Genomic DNA, 26,970 nt, shown 5'->3' with positions numbered 1-26,970 from the left:
AAATAAAGATCAATGAGAGAAGCTAGGGAAGCCTTGTGGAACTATATGAGCAACTGCCAAATGATCCTAAGGTTAAAGCTTATTGTTGTTGCTCAGTCTCAAAGTCACGTCCAACTCTTTTCGACCACATGGACGACAGCATGCCAGACTTCCCTGTCCTTGACTATTTCCTGGAGTTTGCTCAAACTCATGTCCACTGGGTCAGTGATGCCATCTAACCATCTCATCCTCTGTTGCCCCCTTCTCCTTTTGCTTTCAATCTTTCCCAGCATCGGAGTCTTTTCCATTAGTCAGCTCTTCGCATCAGGTGGCCAAAGTATTGGAGCTTCACTTTTCAGCATCAGTCCTTCCAATGAATATTCAGGATTGATTTCCTTAAGGGTTGATTGACTGGTTTGATCTCCTTGCAATTCAAGGGACTCTCAAGAGTCTTCTCCAATGTCACAATTAGAAAGCATCAACTCTTAGGCCTTCAGACTTCTTTATAGCCCAACTCTCACATCCATGCATGAGTACTGGAAAAACCATAGCTTTGACTATATGGACTTTTGTCAGCAAAGTGATGTCTCTTTTAATATGTAGTCTGGTGGTGGTGGTTTAGTCACTGTCGTGTCCAACTCTTACGGCCCCAGGGACTGTAGCCTGCCAGGCTCCTCTGTCCATGGGATTCTACAGGCAACAATACTGGAATGGGTTGCCATTTCCTTCTCCAGGGGATCTTCCTGACCCAGGAAATGAACCCAGGTCTCCTGCATTGCAGGCAGAGTCTTTACCAACAGAGCTACAAGGAAGCTCTTTGTCAAAACTTTCAAGGAGCAAATAAGTGTCCTTTAATTTCATGACTGCAGTAATCATCGCAGTGATTTTGGAGCCCAAGAAAATAAAATCTTTCACTTTTCCCCCTTCTATTTGGCTTCCCAGGTAGCCCAGTTGGTAAAGAATCCGCCTGCAAATGTAGAGTATGTAAGGGACACGGGTTCAATCCCTGGGTCAGAAAGATCCCCTGGAGTAGGAAATGGCAGTCCAGCATTCTTTCCTGGGAAATCCCATAGACAGAGGAGCCTGGGGGGCTGCAGTCCATGGGGTTACAGAGTTGGACATGACTCAACACACACATATTTGCCATGAAGTGATGGGGCCGGATGCCATGATCTTAGTTTTTTGAATGCTAAATTTTAAGCCAGCTTTTTCACTCTCTTCTTTCAACCTCATCAAGAAGCTCTTGTTAGTTCCTCTTCACTTTCTGCCATTAGAGTGGTATCATCTGCATACCTGAGGTTATTGATATTTTTCCCAGCAATGGTGATTCCAGCTTGTGATTCATCCAGCCTGCCATTTCACATGATGTACTCTGCATAGAAGTTAAATAAGCAGGGTTACAAAATACACAGCCTTGATATACTCCTTCCCCAATTTTGAACAACTCCATTGTTCCCTGTCTGGTTCTAACTGTTGCTTCTTAACCTGTACACAGGCTTCTCAGGAGACAGGTAAGGTGGTCTGGTATTCCCATCTCTTGAAGAATTTTCCACAGTTTGTTGTGATCCACACAGTTAAAGGCTTTATAGCATAGTCAATTAAGCAGAAGTAGATGTTTTCCTGGAATTCCCTTGCTTTCTCTATGATCCAGTGAATGTTGGCAATTTGATCTATGGTTCCTTTGCATTTTCTAAATACAGCTTGTACATCTGGAAGTTCTCGGCTCATGTACTATTGAAGCCTAGCTGGGAGGATTTTGAGCATTACCTTGCTAGCGTGTGAAATGAGTACAATCGTGTGGTAGTTTGAACATTCTTTAGCATTGCCCTTCTTTGGGATTGGAATGAAAACTGACCTTTTCCAGTCCTGTGGTTACTGTTGAGTTTTCCAAATTTGCTGGCATATTGAATGCAACACTTTAACAGCATCATCTTTCAAGATTTGAAACAGTTCAACTGGAATTCCATCACCTCCTCTAGCTGTGTTTTGTAGCAATGCATCCTCAGGCCCATTTGGCTTCACATTCCAGGATGTGTGAGTCTAGATGAGTGACCACACCTTCGTGGTTATCTGGGTCATGAAGATCTTTTTTGTATAGTTCTTCTGTGTATTCTTGCCACCTCTTCTTGATCTCTTCTGCTTCTGTTAAGTCCATACCATTTCTGTCCTTTATTGTGCCCATCTTTGCGTGAAATGTTCCCTTGATATATCTAATTTTCTTGAAGAGATCTCTGGTCTTTCCCATTCTATTGTTTTCCTCTATTTCTTTGCGTTGTTCACTTAAGAAGGCTTTCTTATCTCTCCTTGCTATTCTATGGAACTCTGCATTCAGTTGCATATATCTTTTCCTTTCTCTCTTGCCTTTCAGTTCTCTTTTCTCAGCTATTTAGAAAGCCTCCTCAGACAACCACTTTACCTTCTTGTATTTCTTTTTCTTTGGGATGGTTTTGGTCACAGCCTCCTGTACAATGCTACAAACCTCTGTCCATAGTTCTTCAGGCACTCTGTCTACCAGATCTAATCCCTTGAATCTATTCATCACCTCCACTGAATAGTCATAGGGGATTTGATTTAGGTCATACCCAAATGGCCTTGTGATTTTCCCTACTTTCTTCAATTTAAGCCTGAATTTTACAATAAGAAGCTCATGATCTGAGCCATAGTCAGCTCCAAGTTTTGTTTTTGCTGATTTATAGAGTTTCTCCATCTTTGACTGCAAGGAATATAATCAATCTGATTTCAGTGTTGACCATCTGGTGCTGTCCTTGTGTAGAGTTATCTCTTGTGTCATTGGAAGAGGGTGCTTTTGCTATGGCCAGTGTGCTCTCTTGACAAAATTCTGTTAGCCTTTGTCCAGCTTCATTTTGTACCTTAAGGCCAAACTTGCCTGTTACTGCAGGTATCTGGAGTTCCTACTTGGGCATTCCAGTCTCCTATGAGGAAAAGGACATCTCTTTTTGGCATTAATTCTAGAATATCTTGTAGCCCTTCATAGAACCATTCAACTTTAGCTTCTGTGGCATTTGTGGTTGGGGCATAGACTTGGATTATTACTGTAATGTTGAACGGTTTGTCTTGGAAATGAACCGAGATCATTCTGTCATTTTCTAGATTGCACCCAAGTACTGCATTTCAGACTCTTTTGTTGACTTTGAGGGCTACTTCATTTCTTATAAAGGACTCTTTCCCACAGTGGTAGATATAATGGTCATCTGAATTAAATTCACCCATTCTTGTCCATTTTAGGAAATGTGGTCTCTTAGCACTGGGAGAATGCCATGAGACTCAGATTCAGAATTATTTGCCTATAAGCTACAAAATCATGGCCATATGTACATGTTTAAGGTCAGCACACATATGTACAGCACACACTGAGATCTTTCAGGTATGAATATACATCAAGGAAGGCCAACATCTCCTTCAGAACCCAAGTAAGAGAGGGCTGTTTCTGTGGTTAACTAGCAGCAGGATTTTGAAACACCTTGACGTCAATCAAAAAATGCTAGGTACAAGCATGTGACCTCTCTCCCTTCTTCTCCAATTCCACTCCCTCACCACTACACCTCTTTTGCAGAAGAATGTAAACCTCTCTCTCATTTCATTTCAGTCAACAGTACATAATAAGATAAACAAGAGTATTCTGCTAATGGCCATGATTATTCTCTTAGCAGACAGTGAGTCAGAAACTTAACAATAGAAAAAAGAGAAAATTAAATAGTAGATATATTAACATGCAGTACAAAGTGAAGTAGTACTAAAATAAAAGTCATGAAGACACATCATGGACTCTGAAACATTACCTAACTAAAGTTCAACCTTAATTTTTTGGATGAAAGCTTGGCAAAACTACACTCTATTCTAGACTACAAGACTTACACATGATTACTCAGTGTGACCAGATTTACACTGAACAACTTTTCACGCTATAATGTTTTTAAAAACAATAATAATAACAAAAAAAGAACAAGAAAAAAAGAAAAAGACTACCTACACTGGAATTATGGAAGATCATGGGGACACAGAATGGAGCAAAGATACAAAGAGAAGGCCTTAAAAAGAAGTGGAAATGAAAGCTAATTTAGTTGAGACAGGTAATGTTTCCTACAGAAACCCCAACCTGTTCTAGATTCACTTTCTGACCCAGCTATCGATGGTTTTCAGTAAGTCACTCCTTCCCTTATCTTCTTTTTCAAGCCCCTGTTAGACATCCCTTCCTGGGAAGCAGGAAACTAAGGGTAATTTCAGCCTTTAAGGAGTTTCTTTCATGTTTCTGAGCCTAATAGAACAATAAAAGGCTCTTGATGGTGCTCAAGGTGACTCCTAGCTGAGGTGAATCTTAGTTTCGGATGATATACAAAGTATTTATAAATCAATACACACCAAGCAGTTTGGGCAAGTTTTAGATGCCCCTGTCAGGCAGGTGTTAAGCTACCAGAAAGAAAGTCCAGGCTGGGCCCACTCAGCCATGAGGCACAGAAAACCCAGTGTCTAAGGCCCATAGTATTTTAAAGTTCCCACAAAAGTATTTTAATTTATTTTAAAATTAGAATTTTCAAAGTGACTATAACAATAATATGAATGTACTTGGTGCCACTAAATTGTCAACCAAAAAAAGGTTAAAATGGTACTTTTATTTTTTTATATTTTACCATAATGAAAAATGCAAACACCATTTTGAAAAACTCTATTCAATGATAGAAACTCATATTGAAGCCAGGAAATGATTTCAGTAATTTAATACCCATAAACATCTCAAGGCAGTAAGCAATAGCAGCTATTATACAGAAAATTTTGCTTAAAATAGAGTACCAAAGTCCAAAAGTACTTCTCAGGAAAAAATGAGTGTTGTATGATTTAGTTTTGTGTAATAACACCCACTGGACTTCCCTGGTGGCTCAGCAGTAAAGAATCTGCCTGCAATGCAGGAGACGCGGGTTCAATTCCTGGGTCAGGACGATCCCCTAGAGAAGGAAATGGCAATTCACTCCAGTATTCTTCCTGGGAAATCCCACGGCCAGAGAAGCCTGGCAAGCTACAGTCCATGAGATCACAAAAGAGTTGGATATGACTTAGCATCTAAACAACAACAAAAATAACACTCATAGGAAATGGCAACCCACTCCAGTGTTCTTGCCTGGAGAATCCCAGGGACGGGGGAGCCTGGTGGGCTGCCGTCTATGGGGTCGCACAGAGTCGGACACGACTGAAGCGACTTAGCAGCAGCAGCAGCAGCAGCAGCAGCATACTGATAATAATTTCAGGAGGGTTAACAATATCATGATCACATAACGTGGCTATAAAAGACAATAATATAGTCACAAATAGTCAAAAATAGGCAAGGAGGCAAAACAGTACAAAAATATAAAAGAAAAAAGGATAGGTAATCTTTACAAAATACCAATGAGAAATGCAGCCTAAAAATACATCTCTTCAATAAGTCTTTAAATTAACAAAAATGAATATAATCCAACCTGGATTATATTTGCCTTCACGGCAATACAGTTGTAAAATAAATTATTTAGTTTTTTTTCTTTCAGTGGAAGAAGGAGCCCATGAAAGTCCTTAGGGCCCAGGTAAGTCATAATGCAGCCCTGGGTCCTGGGAGTCCAGAATGCTGGGCTACTGAGGCAGCAGGGTTCTGGAGAACTCAAGGCCACAACAAATTTCTAAACGGCACAGAAATATCAATATTTTAACAACGCTGTATCCGTACCAGGGCATAGAATCCTAGTGACAGGATAGGTCAATCCTACCATTGTTGGGAATATTTTAAACAGATATAGCCTCTTTTCTTGCCTACTGGGCAACATTGCTTAGGTTCCTTATAATCAATTTGGAATGCATGCCAGCTTTAATACATAACTCTGTATTTAAAAACTCCTGTTTTTTATCTCTGAAAGAACTGAGATGTGCAACATTTTCTGGCTTAAAGCTACACATATGCCTGGAAAGATAATTCAATAGACAGCTCTATTTAGGAAAAAGGACGGTAATTCACACAGTAAAAACCAATCAGATGTACTCAAATGGCAGCTGCAGGGCTGGGAGGAGCCATGAATCTCCAAAATGCTTTCACCGAGGGACTGGTCTTTTGACTCAGTCTTTGATCCTACCTTTCTTTCCTACTATCTTGTAGGCTGACTTCTACACCCATATTTAGAATCTAGCCAACACTCTCACCTACCATTTTTTCACCTTCTCAAGTCAATGGCTTAGATTCCATTATAACACCTCATTCCCATGACCACATCTTGGGATCTATCATTCCCCCAAATTGTTCTAAATCAGACATATCAATAAATTCCAGTACATCCCCTTTGCTCACTACCTCTAATTCTTTTAGCTCTCTCACTCCTTCACTATTGCCATGCTTGTTTGTTTTTTAATTCCCCAGACTCTTCAACTTCCTGAGTTTGCAAGTCCATGCCTGAACTAATTATTTTCCTTACTAATCCTGAGTGTGTTCACTTGACTCTCCACCATTACCCTCTTCTCACTTGTCCTTTGTCTCAAAGATTCATGGACCCTACAAACATCCAGTCTTAGAGCAATCTTCTGATGTAACATCTCTGTGATTTTTCCTTTATTTTGGTTCTTTGGGAGAAGGATAGGGAAGATTTTAAGAGAAGGTATCTTTCATTGAAATTGGGTGAGTCATAATAAATACCCCCTTTAGGAAGTGGAATTCTGAAGAAGTAACTTGCAATTCTCTTTCATTTCTCTCCTTAGAAATAATTTCATAGCTTCTTAGTATTTTGGATTTATTCATTCATATGGGGAGATAATTTGCACTCCCTTAAAACTTCTTATAATTCCATGCTACTTTATGCAAATATGAATTAAGCAAATGTAAGAGACCACAATTCATGCACAAAATTTGAGATAATACAAATCAAAATATTTTAAGATTTCTTCAGAAACTGCATAGTTGCAAAGGTAGCCTGAGTGAATGGTGAGCTGTTTTTATGCAAAGGCCACATGGTGAGGTCTCTAACAAGTAAAATATATTCTCCTTATTTTGTCAGTATTTTATGAATCATACATTTTTTTATGTGTATGATAACTTCTAAGTCTGAGTTCAGTCATTATTCTGCTATTACTTAACCATTCACTGTCATTACAATTTAAAATATTTTTTATATTCTATAACAATGTAATGCAAGCATTATTAAATGGGGGTGCTAGAAGCAGTACTGAAAACATGCCTCAAAGTCAATTGCTTTGACAAGAAACTTAGAAGTAAATGAACAAACTCTAAATAAAGCCAAGCAACTGCCATCACATGCTGCATGCTGTGTTGTTAACGTGGAAACAAGCAACATGAGAAATACTAGAAATAATGCTGAAAAAATTAAAAGCACAAATACATAACACAGTGGCTAAAGAGTTATCCACCCAAAAAATACATCCCACATTCTTTGTATTTATGCTTATGGGAAAATTAGTCCTTTGAATTTCGTGAGTTTTTAATTATGTGTCTTTCAACTTCCTTTTTTTAGAGATGGGGCCAAATCCCATGTATATAAGGAAATGAGCCTGAAACTCATTTTTAAATAATGTACGTTTCCTTGTGGTTCTGATTATAAACCACCACGCTTGCTACACTGAAAAATGCTGAAAAGTATAATGATGAAGAAAATCACCTAGAATTTCACCATTCACTAGCCAACTTTACTAGCATTTAACAGTTTCTTCAGGCTTTTTTCCTCCATACTTTTACATAAAAACATGGAGGAAAAATACACATACAATTTTGTATCTTAATGATTTTCTTTATCTTAAATAAGATTTATCAAGACACTAAGAACTATCCATGGACTTTCTAAAGTGTGGAATATATAAATATATAAAATATCTCATTATGTGATTACAACCTATTCAATTAGTACTGTCAGAAAGGAAAACAAAACTTTCCTTTACACTTATAGGTTCTTCTGATTAGTCTAAGAATTAAACTGACATAAAACAGATTAACCAGAAAAAGTCTAATTTAATTTCATACATACAGGAACCCAACATACATGAGAAATTTCAAAGACAGAAAGATAAAATGAGGTGTACATGTCATCCTGAACTAAGGAATGGGATAGGGGCCTGGGGCTTCCAAGAACAGGAGGGTTCACAAGACAATAAGAGCAGATGTTTGGCAATTAGACATTTGCCCTGCAATATAGATGCAGCTACTTAGCTAAAATTTATCTCCAGTAATAACTTTTTTTTTCCTGAGAAAAATTCCCAGTTTAAACTCTTCTAGGTAGTTAAAGGAGGAGAGTAGGTTATCTTAACCCACAGGGTCTTTGGCTCAAAAAATCCTCATGCAGGAGTGATACATTTTTTGGAGACTCATTCTGAATCCCCAGAGTACTGTACCCAATACTAAAACATTGGGTAATTTCCAAGTTTGCCATAATAAATAATTCAGTGATGAATATCATTGGATATAAACTTTATCCCTGGTTTGAAATATTTTTCTTGGGAAAACCCTTAGAATTATTAGATCAAATAGTATATCAATTTACATTGCAAAATTCCTTTCCAGAAAGACTAAAACAATTTACAATATTTGTGGCAATAGAAAAAAATAAAAAGTAGCCATCTCATCGCAGTGTCACTCAACAGAGTATTATTATTTTAAAAAATATCACCAATTTTACTAGCAAAAAAATGTACTGTTTTAATTCACACATTCTATTATTTGTAGACTGGGATTTTCCCTGTAACTAATAATAATTATTTCCTAATTTGTGAATTGTCTTTATATGCCTTTGGCTCATTTCCCTAGGGTTTTAACAGTTTTCCTGCCAATAAATCTGAATTCTTTATGTATTAAGCATATTAATCCATAAGCCATCATATTTGCTTTTCTAACAGCTTGACTTCTATTTTTTAATAAGCAAAAATAAATAATATTATAATATTAGTAGTATTAGGAATCTTTTATTTCTGTAAATGATTATGCCACTGTTTCAAAAAACTTTGATTATTCTCATCTGTTTCTACTCTCAAATAACTTCCAGAATCTTAGAGTTCTCAGATAGTAAACAAAGCCCATTGGGACTATAATTAATGTAATTATATTAAATTTATAAATTTAACTTATATTTAATTTAGTTTTCCAGTCCCCTAAACTGTAGTTATTCCCCTGTACTTGAGATTTCTGTCTCAGTTACCTTTGGTGTGTATTTATTTAAAAAAAAAAAACCACCCAAAACTTAATGCCTTCAAATAACAATTTATTATTATTTTCTTGCAATCTCTTGTGGTTTGTAGTCATATGACAACTGAAGCTGCAGTCTACACCCACTAGGCTGGATGTCCAAGATGGTTTCATTGTTCATAAGTTAAGCTCATCATTATCCCTCCTCATGGCCTCTCCCTTCAGCAGAGTAGCCTAGATTTCCTACTCATAGTGGCTCAGTGCTCCAGGAATTGGAAGCAGATTTGGCATAGGGTTACTTTTATCATGTTCTATTGATCAAATCTGTCACCTGACAGCTGTGATTCAAAAGGTGGAGGAACATTTAACTCTTGCTGGGTAAGTAGCCTGTCTACCATCTTTGGAGAGGAGCTTCCACATCTTCTTTATTGATCTTTATCTGAGAATTTTCTTCATAAAAGTACTTAAAATTTGTGTTGCTATAGCAATTTGTATGTTTTTTTCTTTTATAGTTTGCTTACTAAGCAGTTATTGCTAATATGAAGGAAAGATACTATCTTTGATATATTTATTTTATATTCAATCACCTTACTAAATGGTCTTAACTGATTCTAATAACTTATTATTTTAACATCCTGGTTCTCCTGAGAAGATAATCATACTATCTGAAAATAAAGATTTTTTTTCTCCTCTTTTTCAGTAGCTAAGTCTCTTATCTATTGCACCAGTTAGGACTTCTAGAACAAGACTAATAGGAAGCAGCCTTGTTTTGCTTTTGTTGTATAATATTTTAAGTACAAGTATACTGAAGTTGTAAACTGGACATATTTTATCAGCATACATATTTCCCAGGGCTAAATTAAACCACTTATTTTCACATGCTAATATAATACAGATGAATAGAAAAGTAGATTCTTATTCCAGATAAATTGAATTTATGGAGCAGGACAACAAAACAAAGATAAGGAAGAAAGAAACTAATATATTTTAGATACTGCAATATTTCCTCCCTGAAATCTATCAACTTGTTCCCAAAATAAATCATAACCATAAAATATTTCATTAACTCCCACAAATAGCTAATATCTCTAGAAAAATATAAAACATCATAAATCTCAACAATTTGTCCTTTCTTCTCAAGCTTAACTACTGACACTAGATGTAAAGAATCATATTAAGCACATAAATATTAGAATATGGCTTTTCAGCTCTCTTATACTCACAAGTGGCTGATATTCACATGGTGGAGCATATTCTTCAGCATATGTTGTCAATGTACACCTAAGAAAGATAAGTCAATATCTGAGAAAAGAATGACTCCAAATGAAAAATATTTTAATTTTTTAGTAGTATGTGCTTTAAACAAAACAAAAACATTTCAAGGAAGATTGGCCCTAATAAAAACTTTAAATTTTTAAAATTCCCAGGCCTCACTTATAGTGTTAACTATCACCAGCAAGATGCCTTCCTTCAATTACTTCCAATGCCACCTACTATTCTTCTATACTAATAATATGCTACCAAGTCCCAAAGCTCAGGTGCATTCCAGACAAGTACTCTTTTCCATTCACTTTCTACTTTTCAAACTTTTTGACCCTATACCCCATGTTCTCTGCTAGATGGAAACTGAAAAATAATACACAACTAGGTAGACTGAGATTACATAGTTTCACAAAACTCCACTCCATGAAATCCCAAAGAAATCCAATCCCAAAGAAAGGCAATGCCAAAGAATGCTCAAACTACCTCACAACTGCCCTCATCTCACATGCTAGTAAAGTAATGCTCAAAATTCTCCAAGCCAGGCTTCAGCAATATGTGAACCGTGAACTTCCAGATGTTCAAGCTGGTTTTAGAAAAGGCAGAGGAACCAGAGATCAAACTGTCAATATCCGTTGGATCATTGAAAAAGCAAGAGAGTTCCAGAAAAACATCTATTTCTGCTTTATTGACTATGCCAAAGCCTTTGACTGTGTGGATCACAATAAACTGTGGAAAATTCTGAAAGAGATGGGCATACCAGACGATCTGACCTGTCTCTTGAGAAACCTGTATGCAGGTCAGGAAGCAACAGTTAGACCTGGACATGCAACAACAGACTGGTTCCAAATAGGAAAAGGAGTACGTCAAGGCTGTATATTGTCACCCTGCTTATTTAACTTCTATGCAGAGTACATCATGAGAAACTCTGGGCTGGAAGAAACACAAGCTGGAATCAAGATTGCCAGGAGAAATATCAATAACCTCAGATATGTGGATGACACCACCCGTATGGCAGAAAGTGAAGAAGAACTAAAGAGTCTCTTGATGAAAGTGAAAGAGGAGAGTGAAAAAGTTGGCTTAAAGCTCAACGTTCAGAAAACTAAGATCATGGCATCTGGTCCCATCACTTCATGGCAAATAGATGGGGAAACAGTGGAAACAGTGTCAGACTTGATTTCTTTGGGCTCCAAAATCACTGCTGATGGTGATTGCAGCCATGAAATTAAAAGACGCTTACTCCTTGGAAGGAAGGTTATGGCCAACCTAGATAGCATATTTAAAAGCAGAGACATTACTTTGCCAACAAAAGTCCATCTAGTCAAGGCTATGGTTTTTCCAGTGGTCATGTATGGATGTGAGTGTTGGACGGTGAAGAAAGCTGAGCGCTGCAGAATTGATGCTTTTTCTCCAACTGTGGTGTTGGAGAAGACTCTTGAAAGTCCCTTGGACTGCAAGGAGATCCAATCAATCCATCCTAAAGGAGATCAATCCTGGGTGTTCATTGGAAGGACTGGTGTTGAAGCTGAAACTCCAATACTTTGGCCACCTCATGCGAAGAGTTGACTCATTGGAAAAGACCCTAACGCTGGGTAGGATTGGGGGCAGGAGGAGAAGGGGATGACAGAGGATGAGATGGTTGGATGGCATCACCAACTCGATGGACATGGGTTTGGGTAGACTCCGGGAGTTGGTGATGGACAGAGAGGCCTGGCATGCTGCAATTCATGGGGTCGCAAAGAGTCGGACACAACTAAGCAACTGAACTGAACTGAACTGACTCCATGAAATACATAGAAATCCTGAGTGAAATACATCCTTCTCCCCCAAGTGGACAAACACAGCCTAAGACTCAAAGCTGGAGTTTGAACTGCCTATCAAGGGCAGGAGACATGACCTTGGGTTCACAGAAGGCACAGAGCTAAATTGCTACTTATAATCAGGAGTCTGTAAAGGCTGTACCTCCATATGTGTGTGTGCTAAGTGTCCAAATCTTTGTGACCCTATAGACTGTATACTGCCAGAACTTAACTGCTACTTCCAGCCAAGAGTCTGTAAATGTTGTACCTACATATAAAAGAGACCAAAGAAACTCTAGCCATCAGACTAGGGAAACTTGTAAGAAAGTTTCTCTCTGTCTGGTACTCAGAATACGGAAAATTTTTTTCTCCTATGAGAAATTATTGTCCTGATTCTGTTCCTGGCAGTATTATGGGATTAGATGGTCAAAGAAATTCATCTGAGAATTGCAAACCTAAAAATACCAGGAAAAAAATGAAATTTAAACATTTTAACACATGACTGAGCTGAAAGGTCCGTCTAGTCAAGGCTATGGTTTTTCCAGTGGTCATGTATGGATGTGAGAGTTGAACGGTGAAGAAAGCTGAGTGCCGAAGAATTGATGCTTTTGAACTGTGGTGTTGGAGAAGACTCTTGAGAGTCCCTTGGACTGCAAGGAGATCCAACCAGTCCATCCTAAAGGAGATCAGTCCTGGCTGTTCATTGGAAAGACTGATGTTGAAGCTGAAACTCCAGTACTTTGGCCACCTCATGCGAAGAGTTGATTCATTGGAAAAGACCCTAATGCTGGGAAGGATTGGGGGCAGGAGGAGAAGGGGATGACAGAGGATGAGATGGTTGGATGGCATCACCGACTCGATGGACATGGGTTTGGGTAGACCAACTCTGGGAGTTGGTGATGGACAGAGAGGTCTGGCGTGCTGCGATTCATGGGGTCGCAAAGAGTTGGACACGACTGAGCGACTGAACTGAACTGAGCTGATGGGAGGGTAGAGAACAAGTAGAAGAATTCAAAAATAACTAGGATGTCAACTAAGAATGGTTACTGGGTACAGATGCTAATATTTATCTGGTGGTAACCACCAATTAATTACTGTCTTTCAAGATGTGATTTCCAGAGGCACAACATTAGCATTATCTGGGAACTTGTTAGAAATGCAAATACTTGGATGTCACACCAAGTCCACCGAATTAGAAATTCTAGGAGTGGGCCCCACAATCTTGCTTTAACAACCCCTTTAGGTCAGTGGTCCCCAACCTTTTTGTCGTGGAAGACAATTTTTCCAGACTGGGAATGGGGGGACATGGTTTGGGGATGATTCAAGCACATTACATTTATTGTGCATTTCATTTCTATTATTATTACATCAGCTCCACTGGAGACCATCAGGCATTAGATCCTGGAGGTTGCAGACCCCTGCTCTAGGTGATTCTAAAAGTATGAGTATTGGCAATTAAAAGAACAAAAAGTAGAAGTGTAACTTTCAAACCAGCAAATAGGATATTATTTAATATTTTTAAAGAACAATCTAATAGAAAGCAGGAAAAGATTTTAAAAAAGTGAAAATTTTTTCTGCTCAGAAGACAAATTAAAATCATAAAAAACTAAACACCTTGGTAATCACAAAGAAAGTAGAGGAATTAAACCCATCAGTGAAAATATTTTCTTAGACTTAAATTGAAAATCAAGTTGTACTATATAGCCCAACTCTATGGGGTGTTTTTTGTTTTTTGGTTTTTGGTTTTCAAGTATAGTTGATCTATAGTATTACATTAGTTTTAGGTACAGCATAGTGATTCAGTATTCTTATAGATTATACTTCATGAACAGTTATAACAAAATAATGGCTATAATTCCCTGTGTTGTACAGTCTATACTTGTTGCTTGTTTATTTTATACATAGTGGTTTTGTATATCATACTCCTATCTTCCTCCTCCTCTTTTCCTTCTCCCCATTGGTAACCCACTAGCTTGTTTTCTATGGATCTGTTTCTATTTTGCTATATACATTTGTTTGTTTTATTATTTTTTTACATTACACATATAAATGATAACAGACAGTATTTGTCTTTTTCTGTCTGACTTTTCTCACTTGGCCTAAGATTCTCTAGGTCCACCCATGATGCTGCAGATGGCAGGATTACACTCTTTTTATGGCTAAGTAAAATATACCATTGTATATATATACCATATCTTTATTCATCTGTTGACGGACACTTTGGTTGCTTCCACATCCTGGCAATTGTAAACAGTGCTGCTCTGAACATTACAGTATATGTATCTTTTCAAATTAGTGTTCCTGTTTTTTCTGGAAATATACTCAGGAGTGTAATTGCTGGATCATAAGGTAGTTCTATTTTTAGTTTTTTGAGAAAACTTCATACTGTTTTCCACAGAGTCTGTACCAATTTACATTCCCACCAAGAGTGTGCAGGCGTTCCCTTTTTTCCACATCCTCACACACATTTGTTATTTGTGTTCTTTTTTAATGATAGCTATTCTGATAGGTGTAAGGTAGTATCTCATTTTTGTTTTGATTTGCATTTCTCAAATAATTAGCAGTGCTGAGCAACTTTTCATGTGCCTCTTAGCCATCTGTGTGTCTTCCTTAGAAAAATGTCTATTCAGGTCTTCTGCCATTTTTTAATTGGGTTGTTTGTTTTTTGATATTGAGTTGTATAAGCTATTTATATACTTTGTATATTAACCCCCTGTTGATAGCATTTGCAAATATTTTCTCCTATTCAATAGGTTATCTTTTCATTTTGTCAATGGTTTCATTTGCCATGCAAAAGCCTTTAAGTTTTATTTATTATCTTATTTGTTTATTTTTACTTTTATTTCTTTTGCTTTAGGAGACAGATCCCAAAAAGTACTGCTATGATTTATGTCAAAGAGTGTTCTGCTTATGTTTCCTCTAGGAGCCTTATGGTATTCAGTCTTACATTCAAGTCTTTAACCCATTTATAATTTATTTTTTTAATATGGTGTTAGAGAATGTTCTAATTTCATTCTTTTACATGTAGCTGTCCAGTTTTTATCTCCAGCACTACTTATTGAAGGGAGTCTCTTTTTCTCCACTGTATATTCTTGCTTACTTTGTCATAGATTATTTGACCATAGATGCAAGGGTTTATTCTAGACTCTCTGGTCTGTCCCATTAATCTATGTATCTGGTTTTATGCCAGTACCATGCTCTTTTGATTACTGTAGCTTTTTAGTAGATTCTGAAGTCAGCAAGAATGATACCTTCAGCCTTGTAATTTTTTCTGAAGATCACGTTGGCAATTTTTTGCCACACATTAACACACATTAGTCTTCTGTGGTTCCATATAAACTTTAGGATTATTTGTTCTAGTTCCATGAAAACTGTCATGAGTATTTAACAGCTGCAGTATTTAGCAATTGCATTAATTGCTTGCTTAGGATAGTATGGCCATTTTAACAATATTAATTTTCTAGTCCATGAACATGGAATATCTTTCCATTTTAAAATATCATCTCTAATTTCCTTTAAATATCATCTTCAATTTAAATTTATAAAAATATAAATCAATGTTTTATAGTTTTCAGGGTATAGGTATTTCACCTCCATGGTTAAGTTCGTTCCTAGGTATTTTATAATTTTTTATTCAATTTTAAATGAGTACCCCCCCTTTTTTGCTTTCTCTTTCTGAAAGCTCAGTATTAGTGTAAAGAAAAGCAACAGATTTCTGTATATTAATCGTGTATCTTACAACTTTACTGAATTGATTTATTAGTTCTAATAGTTCTTTGTTGGAGATTCTAGGGTTTTCTATACACAGTGGCCGGAGAAGGCAATGGCACCCCACTCCAGTACTCTTGCCTGGAAACTCCCATGGACGGGGGAGCCTGGTAGGCTACAGTTCATGGGGTCGCGAAGAGTCGGACACGACTGAGTGACTTCACTTTCACTTTTTACTTTCATGCATTGGAGAAGGAAATGGCAACCCACTCCAGTGTTCTTGCCTGGAGAATCCCAGGGATGGCGGAGCCTGGTAGGCTGCCGTCTATGGGGTCGCACAGAGTCGGACACGACTGAAGCAACTTAGCAGTAGCAGTAGCATACACAGTGGCACTCCACTCCAGTACTCTAGCCTGGAAAATCCCATGGATGGAGGAGCCTGGTAGGCTGAAGTCCATGGGGTCGCTAGGAGTCAGACACGACTGAGCGACTTCACTTTCCCTTTTCCCTTTCATGCACTGGAGAAGGACATGGCAACCCACTCCAGTATTCTTGCCTGGAGAATCCCAGGGACGGCGGAGCCTGGTGGGCTGCCATCTATGGGGTCGCACAGAGTTAGACACGACTGAAGCGACTTAGCAGCAGCATACACAGTATCAGGGCTTCCCCGGTAGCTCAGATGGTAAAGCATCTGCCTGCAATGCGGGAGACCTGGATTAGATCCCTGGGTTGGGAAGATCCCCTGGAAAAGGAAATGGCAGCCCATTCCAGTACTCTTGCCTGGAAAATTTCGTGGATGGAAGAGCCTGGTGGGCTACAGTCCATGAGACCGCAAAGAGTTGGACACAACTGAGCAACTTCACTGGTTCACTGGATATTCAGTATCATGTCATCTGTCAATAGTAACAATTTTACTTCTTCCCTTCCACCTTGGACGCCTTTTATTCCCTTTTCTTACATGACTAGTGTGGCTAGGACTTCCAATACCATGTAAATAGAACCAGCAAGACTGGGCATCCTTGTCTTGTTCCAGACTCTTGGCATATATTGGGGCATGAGCTGTGATAGACTAGCCACTGTCACAGTAGTGTTCTGAGCTGTCTCTGAGGCATTGCTTGAGTAAGCATTAACAATGGCCGTTGTGCCTCCACTGAGAACCAAGTCACTTTTGTATCCCATGGCCAAGCTTTTTCCCTGGTCTTGGCAGTCCTAGATCTCTGTGATGTGAAGTAAGTGAGGCTAGAACATTTGCTCAGCTCAGGCTGGCACACATGCCAAAGTGTTTGCAGGAAACCCAGCAACTACTAGAGCAGTCTTCAATTGACCTCTGATCTGCCTCAGAATCCAGGCTCCCCATAACCCTTCTGTTAGTCTCAGCAGTCCTCCGGCCAGCCAAGGGGGCTCATCTCTCCTTTTCTGAGCCCTAGGACTGGGGTACCCAATGTGTGACTTGAACCATTCAGTCTCTGGGGGCATGTCTCCACTCATGCAATCTTTTTCTTCTGGGTCCCCTCCCAGGGGCACAGATCCCAGGCTGACTGCTTTTCTTTCCTCTCTACTTGATTACGTGTGGACTTTTGTTATAATCTTGGTTGTACAGAGGTCTTTCTGACAGTTTCCACTTAGTTTACAGTGGGAAATTTTCCACACGTAGATGTATTTTTTAATGTGTTCATGGAGGAAGGTGAGTTCCATGTCCTCCTACTCCACCATCTTGGTTGATCTCCTCCCCAACTCTATGCTTTTTACATCTAAAATAAAATTATTTTCAAAAAAATGTTTGAAAATAAAAGGATATAAAAATATATATCCAACAAATATTAACCAAAAGCAAGTGTTCTATATTATATCATACGTAAATGATATTGAATCAAAAATTATTAGTTATAAAGATCATTACCTGCTGATTAAAGGAATAAGTCACTAAAGAAGACATAATAATCCCAAATCAATAAACCTAACAACACACAGACTATGTAAGACAAAAAATGACAGAATCACTAGGATAAAATGACTAATTCACAGTTATAGAGGAAGAATGTACCACATGCCTAGAACTTGGGTTCCTTAAACCTAAATCTGCATACATCTTCCAAAACCGTATAGATTAACAGCAAACAAAATCATGTAAGTGTTGATGCACAGAATGTAACAGAGGCTAGAAAAGACTACAAACTTCTGTTTACACAGAGGTGGGAGAACAATCCAGAATCAGTAGAACCAGATCCACAGCCCATTTAGGAGCAAAATCAGGCAAGGATTACATGGAAGAGGAGAAAGAGAAATACTGAGAACAAGTTGGGAAAATGCTGAAAACAAGCCTGAGACTAGAGGATTTGAACATCGGCTTTCCAAGACAAAGACTTGGAAAGTATGTAACACCACAATAGCAGTCTTGGGAAGGCACTGCCTCTAGGAAACTAACAAGGTAAAGAAAAATAAGAGATTAAGCCCACAAGTTAAGGGTCCTGGAACCACCACTCTTTCATAAAAGATGCCATTAACGAAATAAAGCTCATTTCACTGATTCAACAGAAGAGGGCACTCCTGAACCAAGATATTGAGCAAGTGTCTTTTAATTTCATGGCTGCAGTCACCATCTGCAGTGATTTTGGAGCCCAAGAAAACAAAGTCAGTCAGTTTCCATTGTTTCCCCATCTATTTGCCATGAAGTGATGGGACCGGATACCATAATCTTAGTTTCCTGAATGTTGAGGTTTTTTCTTTTTTTTAGTTGGGGGCTAATTACTTTACAATATTGTAGTAGTTTTTGCCATACATTGACATGAATCAGCCATGGGTTTATATGTGGTCCCCATCCTGAACCCCCCTCCCACCTCCCTCCCCATCCCATCCCTCTGGGTCATCCCATTGCCCCAGCCCTGAGCATTTGTCTCATGCATCGAACCTGGAATGGTGTTCTGCTTCACATATGATAATATACATGTTTCAATGCTATTCTCCCAGAACGTCCCACCCTCACCTCTCCCTCAGAGTCCATAAGACTGTTCTATGCATCTGTGTCTCTTATTCTGTCTCGCATATAGGGTTACCGTTGCCATTTTTCAAATTCCATATATATGCATTAGTATACTGTATTGTTGTTTTTCTTTCTGGCTTACTTCACTCTGTATAATGGGCTCCAGTTTCATCCATCTCAATAGAACCGATACAAATGTATTTTTTTAATGGCTGAGTAATATTCCATTGTGTATATGTACCAGAGCTTCCTTATCCATTCGTCTGCTGATGGACATCTAGGTTGCTTCCATGTCCTGGCTATTGTAAACAGTGCTGCGATGAACATTGGGGTACATGACACCGAGGAATGTTGAGTTTTAAGCCAACTTTTTCACGCTCCTCTTTCACTTTCATCAAGAGGCTCTTTAGTTCTTCTTCACTTTCTGCCATTAAAGGTGGTGTCATCTGCATATCTGAGGTTATTGATATTTCTCCTGGCAATCTTGATTCCAGCTTGTGCTTCCTTCAGCCCAGCGTTTCTCATGATGTACTCTGCATATAAGTTAAATAAGCAGGGTAACAATGTACAGCCTTGACATACTCCTTTCCTGCTTTGGAACCAGTCCGTTGTTCAATGTCCAGTTCTAACTGTTGCTTTTTGACCTGCATACAGATTTCTCAGGTTAGGTGGTCTGGTATTCCCATCTCTTGAAGAACTGTCCAGAGTTTGTTGTGATCTACACACTCAAAGGCTGTAGTGTAGTCAATAAAGCAAAGTAGATGTTTTTCTGGAATTCTCTTGCTTCTTTGATGATCCAATGGATGTTGGCAATTTGATCTCTGGTTCCTCTGCCTTTTCTAAAACCAGTTTGAACATCTGGAAGTTCATGATTCATGTACTATTGAAGCCTCGCTTGGAGAATTTTGAGCATTACTTTGCTAACGTGTGAGATGAGTGCAATTGTGCAGTAGTTTGAACATTCTTTGGCACTGGAATGAAAACTGACCTTTTCCAATCCTGTGGTCACTGCTGAGTTTTCCAAATTTGCTAGCATATTGACTGCAGGACTTTCACAGCATCATCTCTTAGGATTTGAAATACCTCAACTGGAATTTCATTACCTCCACTAGCTTTGTTCATAGTGATGCTTTCTAAGGCCCATCTGACTTCGTATTCCAGGATGTCTGGCTCTAGGTGAGTGATCACACCATTGTGGTTATCTGGGTCATGAAGATCAGGCCCTTTTCCCTTTCTTTATTATCACCTCCAGGCATCGAGTCTGATACAAGGTAGGCACTGAAAAGTATTTACTAAATGAATAAAGCAATAAAATAAATTAAAACATAAAGAAACATAGAGAATTCAATGAGAATTCAAAGTAAACAGAGGTAGAAGATTAACTGAAATGGCAATGATATAGCTAGACAACATGGAAACTTTTACAGTACTGAATAATGACTTTCAGTCAGTTATGGCTACTTATAAACTCTTAGTGATTCTCCTTTTCTTTTCTATAAATCTGAAGAAGAGGGTAACAATCTTTAAGTGATGTATTTAATCAAATTATCATTTGAGAATAAAAATATGAAAGACTAACATGAATCTTCCTCTCAGATATCAGCTTAAAGCTGTACCCAAATAAAGAACATAAGGAAGGAAAGAAAAAGTCCATAGAAGAGAAATGGCCTTCACAGAAACTCAGGAAAGCAAAAGGTGAGAGAGATAAAGGAAGCATTGGTTCTTGGCATATCCTGAGGAAAGGGTATTCTGGCTCATAAATAGAACAGAGCTGGAGTATATCAATGTCAGGGCTCCAATCCAACTTATGGCAGACAACTTTTACTTTAATTCATGTCTGAAGTCACAGGAGCAAGCCTATGCTATGCCTCCTCTACCACTCCATCACTATCAATAGCTGAGAGGTCCAAAGATCAGCCTCCAGCCCATGTCTGTCAGAGCTCTCCCCTAAAATATCTTAAGAAACACCAATGGGAAAGGGTCACTCTCCTGTGATGAGAATTATGGGATATAATGTGCCTGTCCTAAGAGGGAGCAAATGAAGCCAACAGGAAGAGAATCCTGGAGGTTTTCTAGTCCTGATTTCAGCAGTCTCTGAAGCTCAACTCTTCAGTGCACTTTCCCAGAGTTCCATGAGGTACTTGAGTGCTGTTTTGAATGAACTCCCTTTTGGGCCCAAGGTAATTTTAATTGTGCCTTCTCTTACATACAGCCAAAAGAGTCCTATTACAATCAGGCATTCAAAGTCTGAGGTCATTGACGTAGTCATATAGCTAATCCCCTTCACTCTGATTACAAACAGACTGGCAACCTTCTGATTAGAGTTTGGCTTTCTATACAGCTTTTTTTTTTTTTAATGAGAGAGAATGCTTTTCTTAGGCTGACATGACTGGTATGCTTGAAGATTTTATTTCCCATTATAAATTAACTAATTAGAATTCTGGCTTTTCTTGTAAGTTTAATGTGCACAACTCAATTTCCATGAGTCAGATAAATTCTGAAGCACAGATAAAATTGTCTTTCTGGAAATGTAAAACTGAAGAACAGATGCTGGTAAATTCACCAAGATATGCCATGCTGAAAGGACACTTGGAAGTTCACCAGCTGGCTTTAATCCAGCACCACCCACAGTTTGCCACTCATGGCCTCTTCAACCTTTAACAGTTGTAAGGTAGAGAACAACTAAAAGTGTTTTGTAAGATGAGAAAGGAAAAGGAGTCTGATATGGCAGTTATCCTTAAAGCCATGTATTATTTAAAATACCAACACCTGAAGTAACATCAGTGGTAACATGTATGACTCGATAAGATGATGTACCAAAATCTAGGATAAGATGATGTACCATGGAATCACAGCTTCTTAAATCTGGAAGAATTTTAAAGGTTAACTGCTTCTTTTCTGTTTTGTCAAGAAGAGGGGCAGACTTTTTCTCACCCCGCCTCCCAACAGCCAGAAAACTGACATGCGACATCTATTCAACTAATCAGACGGTCCCACCTAAGAACCTGAATCTAAGTTACCAACTCAATTAATGAAATAATTTGGAATTAATCCAATCACTGACAGCAGTAGAAGTAGCATCCATTTTTAGAACGAGTATAGCCACAGAGAGCCATGAATTCTACTTGACACTGTGTGATACAAGGCAAGGGAGATCTTATAGCCACTCTGGGAAATCTGTCTCACTCTCAACAAGCAACCATCATTTTAAAACAATCTCCTATCAAGCTAAAATGAACATCCCTGTCATTTCCTCCTCCTATTTACTGAGGAAGCTGTGAAGACAAATCTGATAGTTCTTCCACAACTGCTGAATGCCAAGACTATTTTTCAGAAACCAACCTTGAAAAAACTAGCGAGCAAGAGGTGGGGAGGAAAGAAAAAGTGGAGGATAATTTGAATCTGCTTTTACTCCTGATCCAAGCCAAGCCATGGTTTAGTTCCCTAACAGCTTAGAAGCAGTATTCCCCTCTCACAAAGAACACAGAACTGAACCCCAAAATTCTAATCTCTGCTTTTACAAGCAAGTTGTCATGGGGCTTTCGGCAAGTAACTTAAGCCTTCTGCATCTTAATTTCCTTTATTAGTATCTGATCCATATATATTTATAGAATGGATGGATTAATTAATGAGGAATTGGAGTCCTTTATTACCTCTGTGCTTTGATTTATTCATCGATACAATTAATAAAATGTCTATCCAAATGGCCTTGTAATGATGTGAGGAGGAAAAGGATAGAGGATCATGCACATGAAAATACTTTGAAGGATGTGGAGTGCTCTTATACATTTAAGCATGAAAGACAATGTACTACAGGGGTTAAGAACAACAGCCCCTGCAGTCAGATAGACCAGACACAAAGTTAAAACCCAGCCCTGGTGCTTATTAGGTAAGGACCAGAGGAACTCCTGGAAAGTTACTTTACCTCTCTGAGCCTCTTTGTAATGGAGATACTAGCAACAACCATCTCAAAGAATGAGAATTAAATGAAATAAGGTATGAAAGCCCTTAGCTCAGTGCCAGAGTATAAGCTCATTAACACTAAAAGAAAAAAATACTGTAATGATATTAAATAAACAGACGAACATGATTTACTTTGCATTTTAATTGAATTGGCAATGGCACCCCACCCCAGTACTCTTGCCTGGAAAATCCCATGGATGGAGGAGCCTGATAGGCTGCAGTCCATGGGGTCGCTAAGAGTCGGACACGACTGAGGGACTTCACTTTCACTTTTCCCTTTCATGCATTGAAGAAGGAAATGGCAACCCACTCCAGTGTTCTTGCCTGGAGAATCCCAGGGACGGGAGAGCCTGATGGGCTGTCGTCTATGGGGTCGCACAGAGTCCGACACGACTGAAGCGACTTAGCAGCATTCAAGCTGCTCAATGGAGAACAGATTGAAAGGGACAAGACTGGAAGCAGAGGAACTAGTTAATATATTTATATTAGCAACTGGGTCTGGGTCACAGACTCTTCTCATTCTCCAATCTCAAATATCCACTAGCTATCTAAAATTTGCTCTTCCTCCCATCTTCACTGCCTCAATGAATGGCCCCATTAAGCCCTTGTTGCCTAAGCCAGAAGCCTGGTATTCAACTTTGAGTCTTCTCTACCTTCATAATTAACCAATCATCAAGTAAATGTTTATTACTCTCTTTTAAGATGTCTAAAATCTGAGCCCTTTTTTTCCTCCATGCCACCATCACTAAAGCTCAGGCCTTTATTGTGTCTGGCCTTGATTATTTCAGCAGTCTTTTGACTGCAGTCTTAGGTACCTACCAATCTGTTTCCTGCTTTCTGAACAAAAATCTGATCTTTCCTACCCACAGGTGAAAATTTTTCACTCCTGCCCACATGATAAAGACCATATTCCCTAACATAGCTTTCAGGCCTTGCTTGGTTTGTCCCCAGCATCTCTCTCCAATTTTGACTGTCACCAGGGCAAATGTGTACTCTGAGCCAGGCATGTTCATCATAGGTCCCATGTCTGTATGGCCTATATTCTCTGCCTGGGCTGCCCTTCTCTCCTCTTGGTCTCAGTTCAGTTCAGTCGCTCAGTCATGTCTGACTCTTTGCAACCCCAGGAACCGCAGCACGCCAGGCCTCTCTGTCCATCACCAACTGCTGGAGTATACCCAAACCCATGTCCATTGAGTCAGTGATGCCATCTAACCATCTCATCCTCTGTCGTCCCCTTCGCCTCCTGCCCTCAATCTTTCCCAGAATCAGGGTCTTTTCAAATGAGTCAGCTTCTCTCAACAGGTGGCCAAAGTATTGGAGTTTCAGCTTCAACATCATTCCCTCCAATGAACACCCAGGACTGATCTCCTTTAGGATGGACTGGTTGGATCTTCTTGCAGTCCAAGGGACTCTCAAGAATCTTCTCCAACACCACAGTTCAAAAGCATCAATTCTTCAGCACTCAGCTTTCTTTATAGTCCAACTCTCACATCCATACATGACTACTGGAAAAACCATAGCCTTGACTAGATGGACCTTTGCTGACAAAGTAATGTCTCTGCTTTTTAATATGCTGTCTAGGTTGGTCATAACTTTCCTTCCAAGGAGTAAGCATCTTTTAATTTCATGGCTGCAATCGCCATCAGCAGTGATTTTGGAGCCCCCAAAACTAGAGTCTTACACTGTTTCCCCAACTATTTGCCATGAAAAGTGATGCGACTGGATGCCATGATCTTAGTTTTCTGAATGTTGAGCTTTAAGCCAACTTTTCTACTCTCCTCTTTCACTTTCATCAAGAGGCTTTTTAGTTCCTCTTCACTTTCTGCCATAAAGGTGGTGTCATCTGCATATCTGAGGTTATTGATATTTCTCCCGGCAATCTTGATTCCAGCTTGTGCTTCCTCCAGCCCAGCATTTCTCATGATGTACTCTGCATATAAGTTAAATAAGCAGGGTGACAATATACAGCCTTGATGTACTCCTTTTCCTATTTGGAACCAGTCTGTTGTTCCATGTCCAGTTCTAACTGTTGCTTCCTGATCTGCATACAGGTTTCTCAAGAGGCAGGTCAGGTGGTCTGGTATGCCCATCTCCTTCAGAATTTTCCACAGTTGTTTGTGATCCACACAGTCAAAGGCTTTGGCATAGTCAATAAAGCAGAAATAGATGTTTTTCTGAAACTCTCTTGCTTTTTCGATGATCCAGCGGATGATGGCAATGTATCTCTGGTTCCTCTGCCTTTTCTAAAACCAGCTTGAACATCTGGAAGTTCACGGTTCACGTATTGCTGAAGCCTGGCTTGGAGAATTTTGAGCATTACTTTACTAGCGTGTGAGATGAGTGCTCCTGTTGGTCTAGCTAACTCCAACTCCTATTTCATGATTCAACTCAGGTTTCACTATGTGCACCCTAGGATGTTTTAGGGTATAGATTGGCTTCAGTTCAGTTCAGTCACTCAGTTGTTTCTGACTCTTTGTGAACCCATGGACTGTAGTATGCCAGGCTTCCCTGTCCATCACCAACTCCCAGAGTTTGCTCAACCTCATGTCCATTGAGTCGGTGATGCCATCCAACCATCTCCACCTCTCTCATCCCCTTCTCCTCCTGCCTTCAATCTTTCCCAGCATCAGGGTCTTTTCCAATGAGTCAATTCTTTGCATCAGGTAGCCAGAGTACTGGAGCTTCAGCTTCAGCATCAGTCCTTCCAATGAATATTCAGAGTTGATTTCCTTTAGGACTGACTGGTTTGATCTCCTTGCAGTCCAAGGGATTCTCAAGAATCTTCTCCAACACCACAGTTCAAAAGGATCAATTCTTTGGCACTCAGCTTTCTTTATAGTCCAACTCCCACATCCCTACATGACTACTGGAAAAACCATAGACCGTACAGACCTTTGTCAGCAAAGTAATGTCTCTGCTTTTTAATATGCTGTCTAGGTTGGTCATAGCTTTTCTTCCAAGGAGCAAGTCTCTTTTAATTTCATGGTTGCAGTCACCATCTGCAGTGATTTTGGACCCAGGAAAATAAAGTCTGTCATTGTTTCCCCATGTAATTGCCATGAAGTGATGGGACCAGATGCCATGATCTTCATTTTTTGAATGCTGAGTTTTAAGCCAGCTTTTTCACTCTCCTCTTTCACTTTCATCAAGAGGCTCTTCAAATCCTCTTTGCTTTTTGCCATAAGGGTGGTATCACCTGCATATCTGAGGTTACTGATATTTCTCCTGGCAATCTTGATTCCAGTTTGTGCTTCATCCAGCCCAGCATTTCGCATAATGTACTCTGCATTTAAGTTAAATAAGCAGGGTGACAATATACAGTCTTGATGTATTCCTTTCCCAATTTTGAACCAGTCTATTGTTCCATGTCCAATAGATTGGCTTATTCAACCCCTACTCCAACTTCCCTTGTCTTTCTCTACTTTGAAGACTGTTGAAGCCAAGGGTGTCACAGTTGACACCAAGGGTGTCAAAATGTCACAATTTGTCCAATAGATATAAAATGAAGATCCTCTTCATTTTCCAACATCTTCCTTTCTAGAACAGATTGCTATTGGGAGACATAGTAACCATCTTGAGACTATGAGGAAGAAAGCTACCTAGCAAAACTGGTAGTGAAGAAAGACAAAAAGACCCTGTATCCTTGATGGCATTGTTTAGGTGCCACATCAGTCTTGAACTCCCTTATATTTCATGACAGATGACTAAATTCCTTAATTATTTAAGTTGCTTCTAGTTAGGTTTTCTGTCACTTTCAGCAAAGTATATTTCCTACTAATACACAAGAAATGACTAGTTATTTTTCTGTTGTTTATGTTGAAAGAATAAACTCAGATATATGGAACAAATAAAATTTGTTTAGGCCTAATAATTTTTGGAAGCTATTTGAAAGCAATATATTGTTCTTACATGTTAGGGTAATAAGTTAACTATGTAAGCAGTAAATATGGGACCAAATTAAATATGGATAGTAGCAAAGATTTCTGCAGTTCTGGAAAGTTCTTATTCCTGTGAAATCATCTCTGTGGCTCAAAGATGTATAGTATAGTACTATCCACTGGGACCCGCTGAAGACTTACTTTAAGTAATTATAAATAACGATAAATTTATGACAACTACATAAA

At 39.0% G+C, this 26,970-nt stretch overlaps 1 protein-coding gene across 33 annotated transcripts in view; it reads right to left on the bottom strand.

Moving 5' to 3' along the window:
• Positions 1 to 26,970, bottom strand: part of CFAP95 (cilia and flagella associated protein 95) — a 243,907-nt gene that overhangs the window by 160,800 nt on the left and 56,137 nt on the right. For 31 of the 33 annotated variants that reach the window (XM_081504761.1, XM_081504570.1, XM_081504507.1 and 28 more), the window contains exon 5: positions 10,360 to 10,417. In XM_081504761.1, coding sequence (XP_081360887.1) covers positions 10,394 to 10,417 — 24 coding nt within the window. In that variant the 3' untranslated portion in view covers positions 10,360 to 10,393. Of the gene's footprint in view, positions 1 to 2,336; positions 4,941 to 10,359; positions 10,418 to 26,970 lie in introns of those variants that run through there. The other 2 variants (XM_081504786.1, XM_081504730.1) reach the window with 1 other exon arrangement.

The sequence above is a fragment of the Giraffa tippelskirchi genome, chromosome 1 (assembly GCF_054371585.1).
Source record: "Giraffa tippelskirchi isolate mGirTip1 chromosome 1, T2T-mGirTip1v1.2.pri, whole genome shotgun sequence".
NCBI classification, from domain to species: domain Eukaryota; kingdom Metazoa; phylum Chordata; class Mammalia; order Artiodactyla; family Giraffidae; genus Giraffa; species Giraffa tippelskirchi.
Note: the sequence above shows the minus strand (reverse complement) of the source record. Positions and strands in the feature narration are given on the sequence as shown.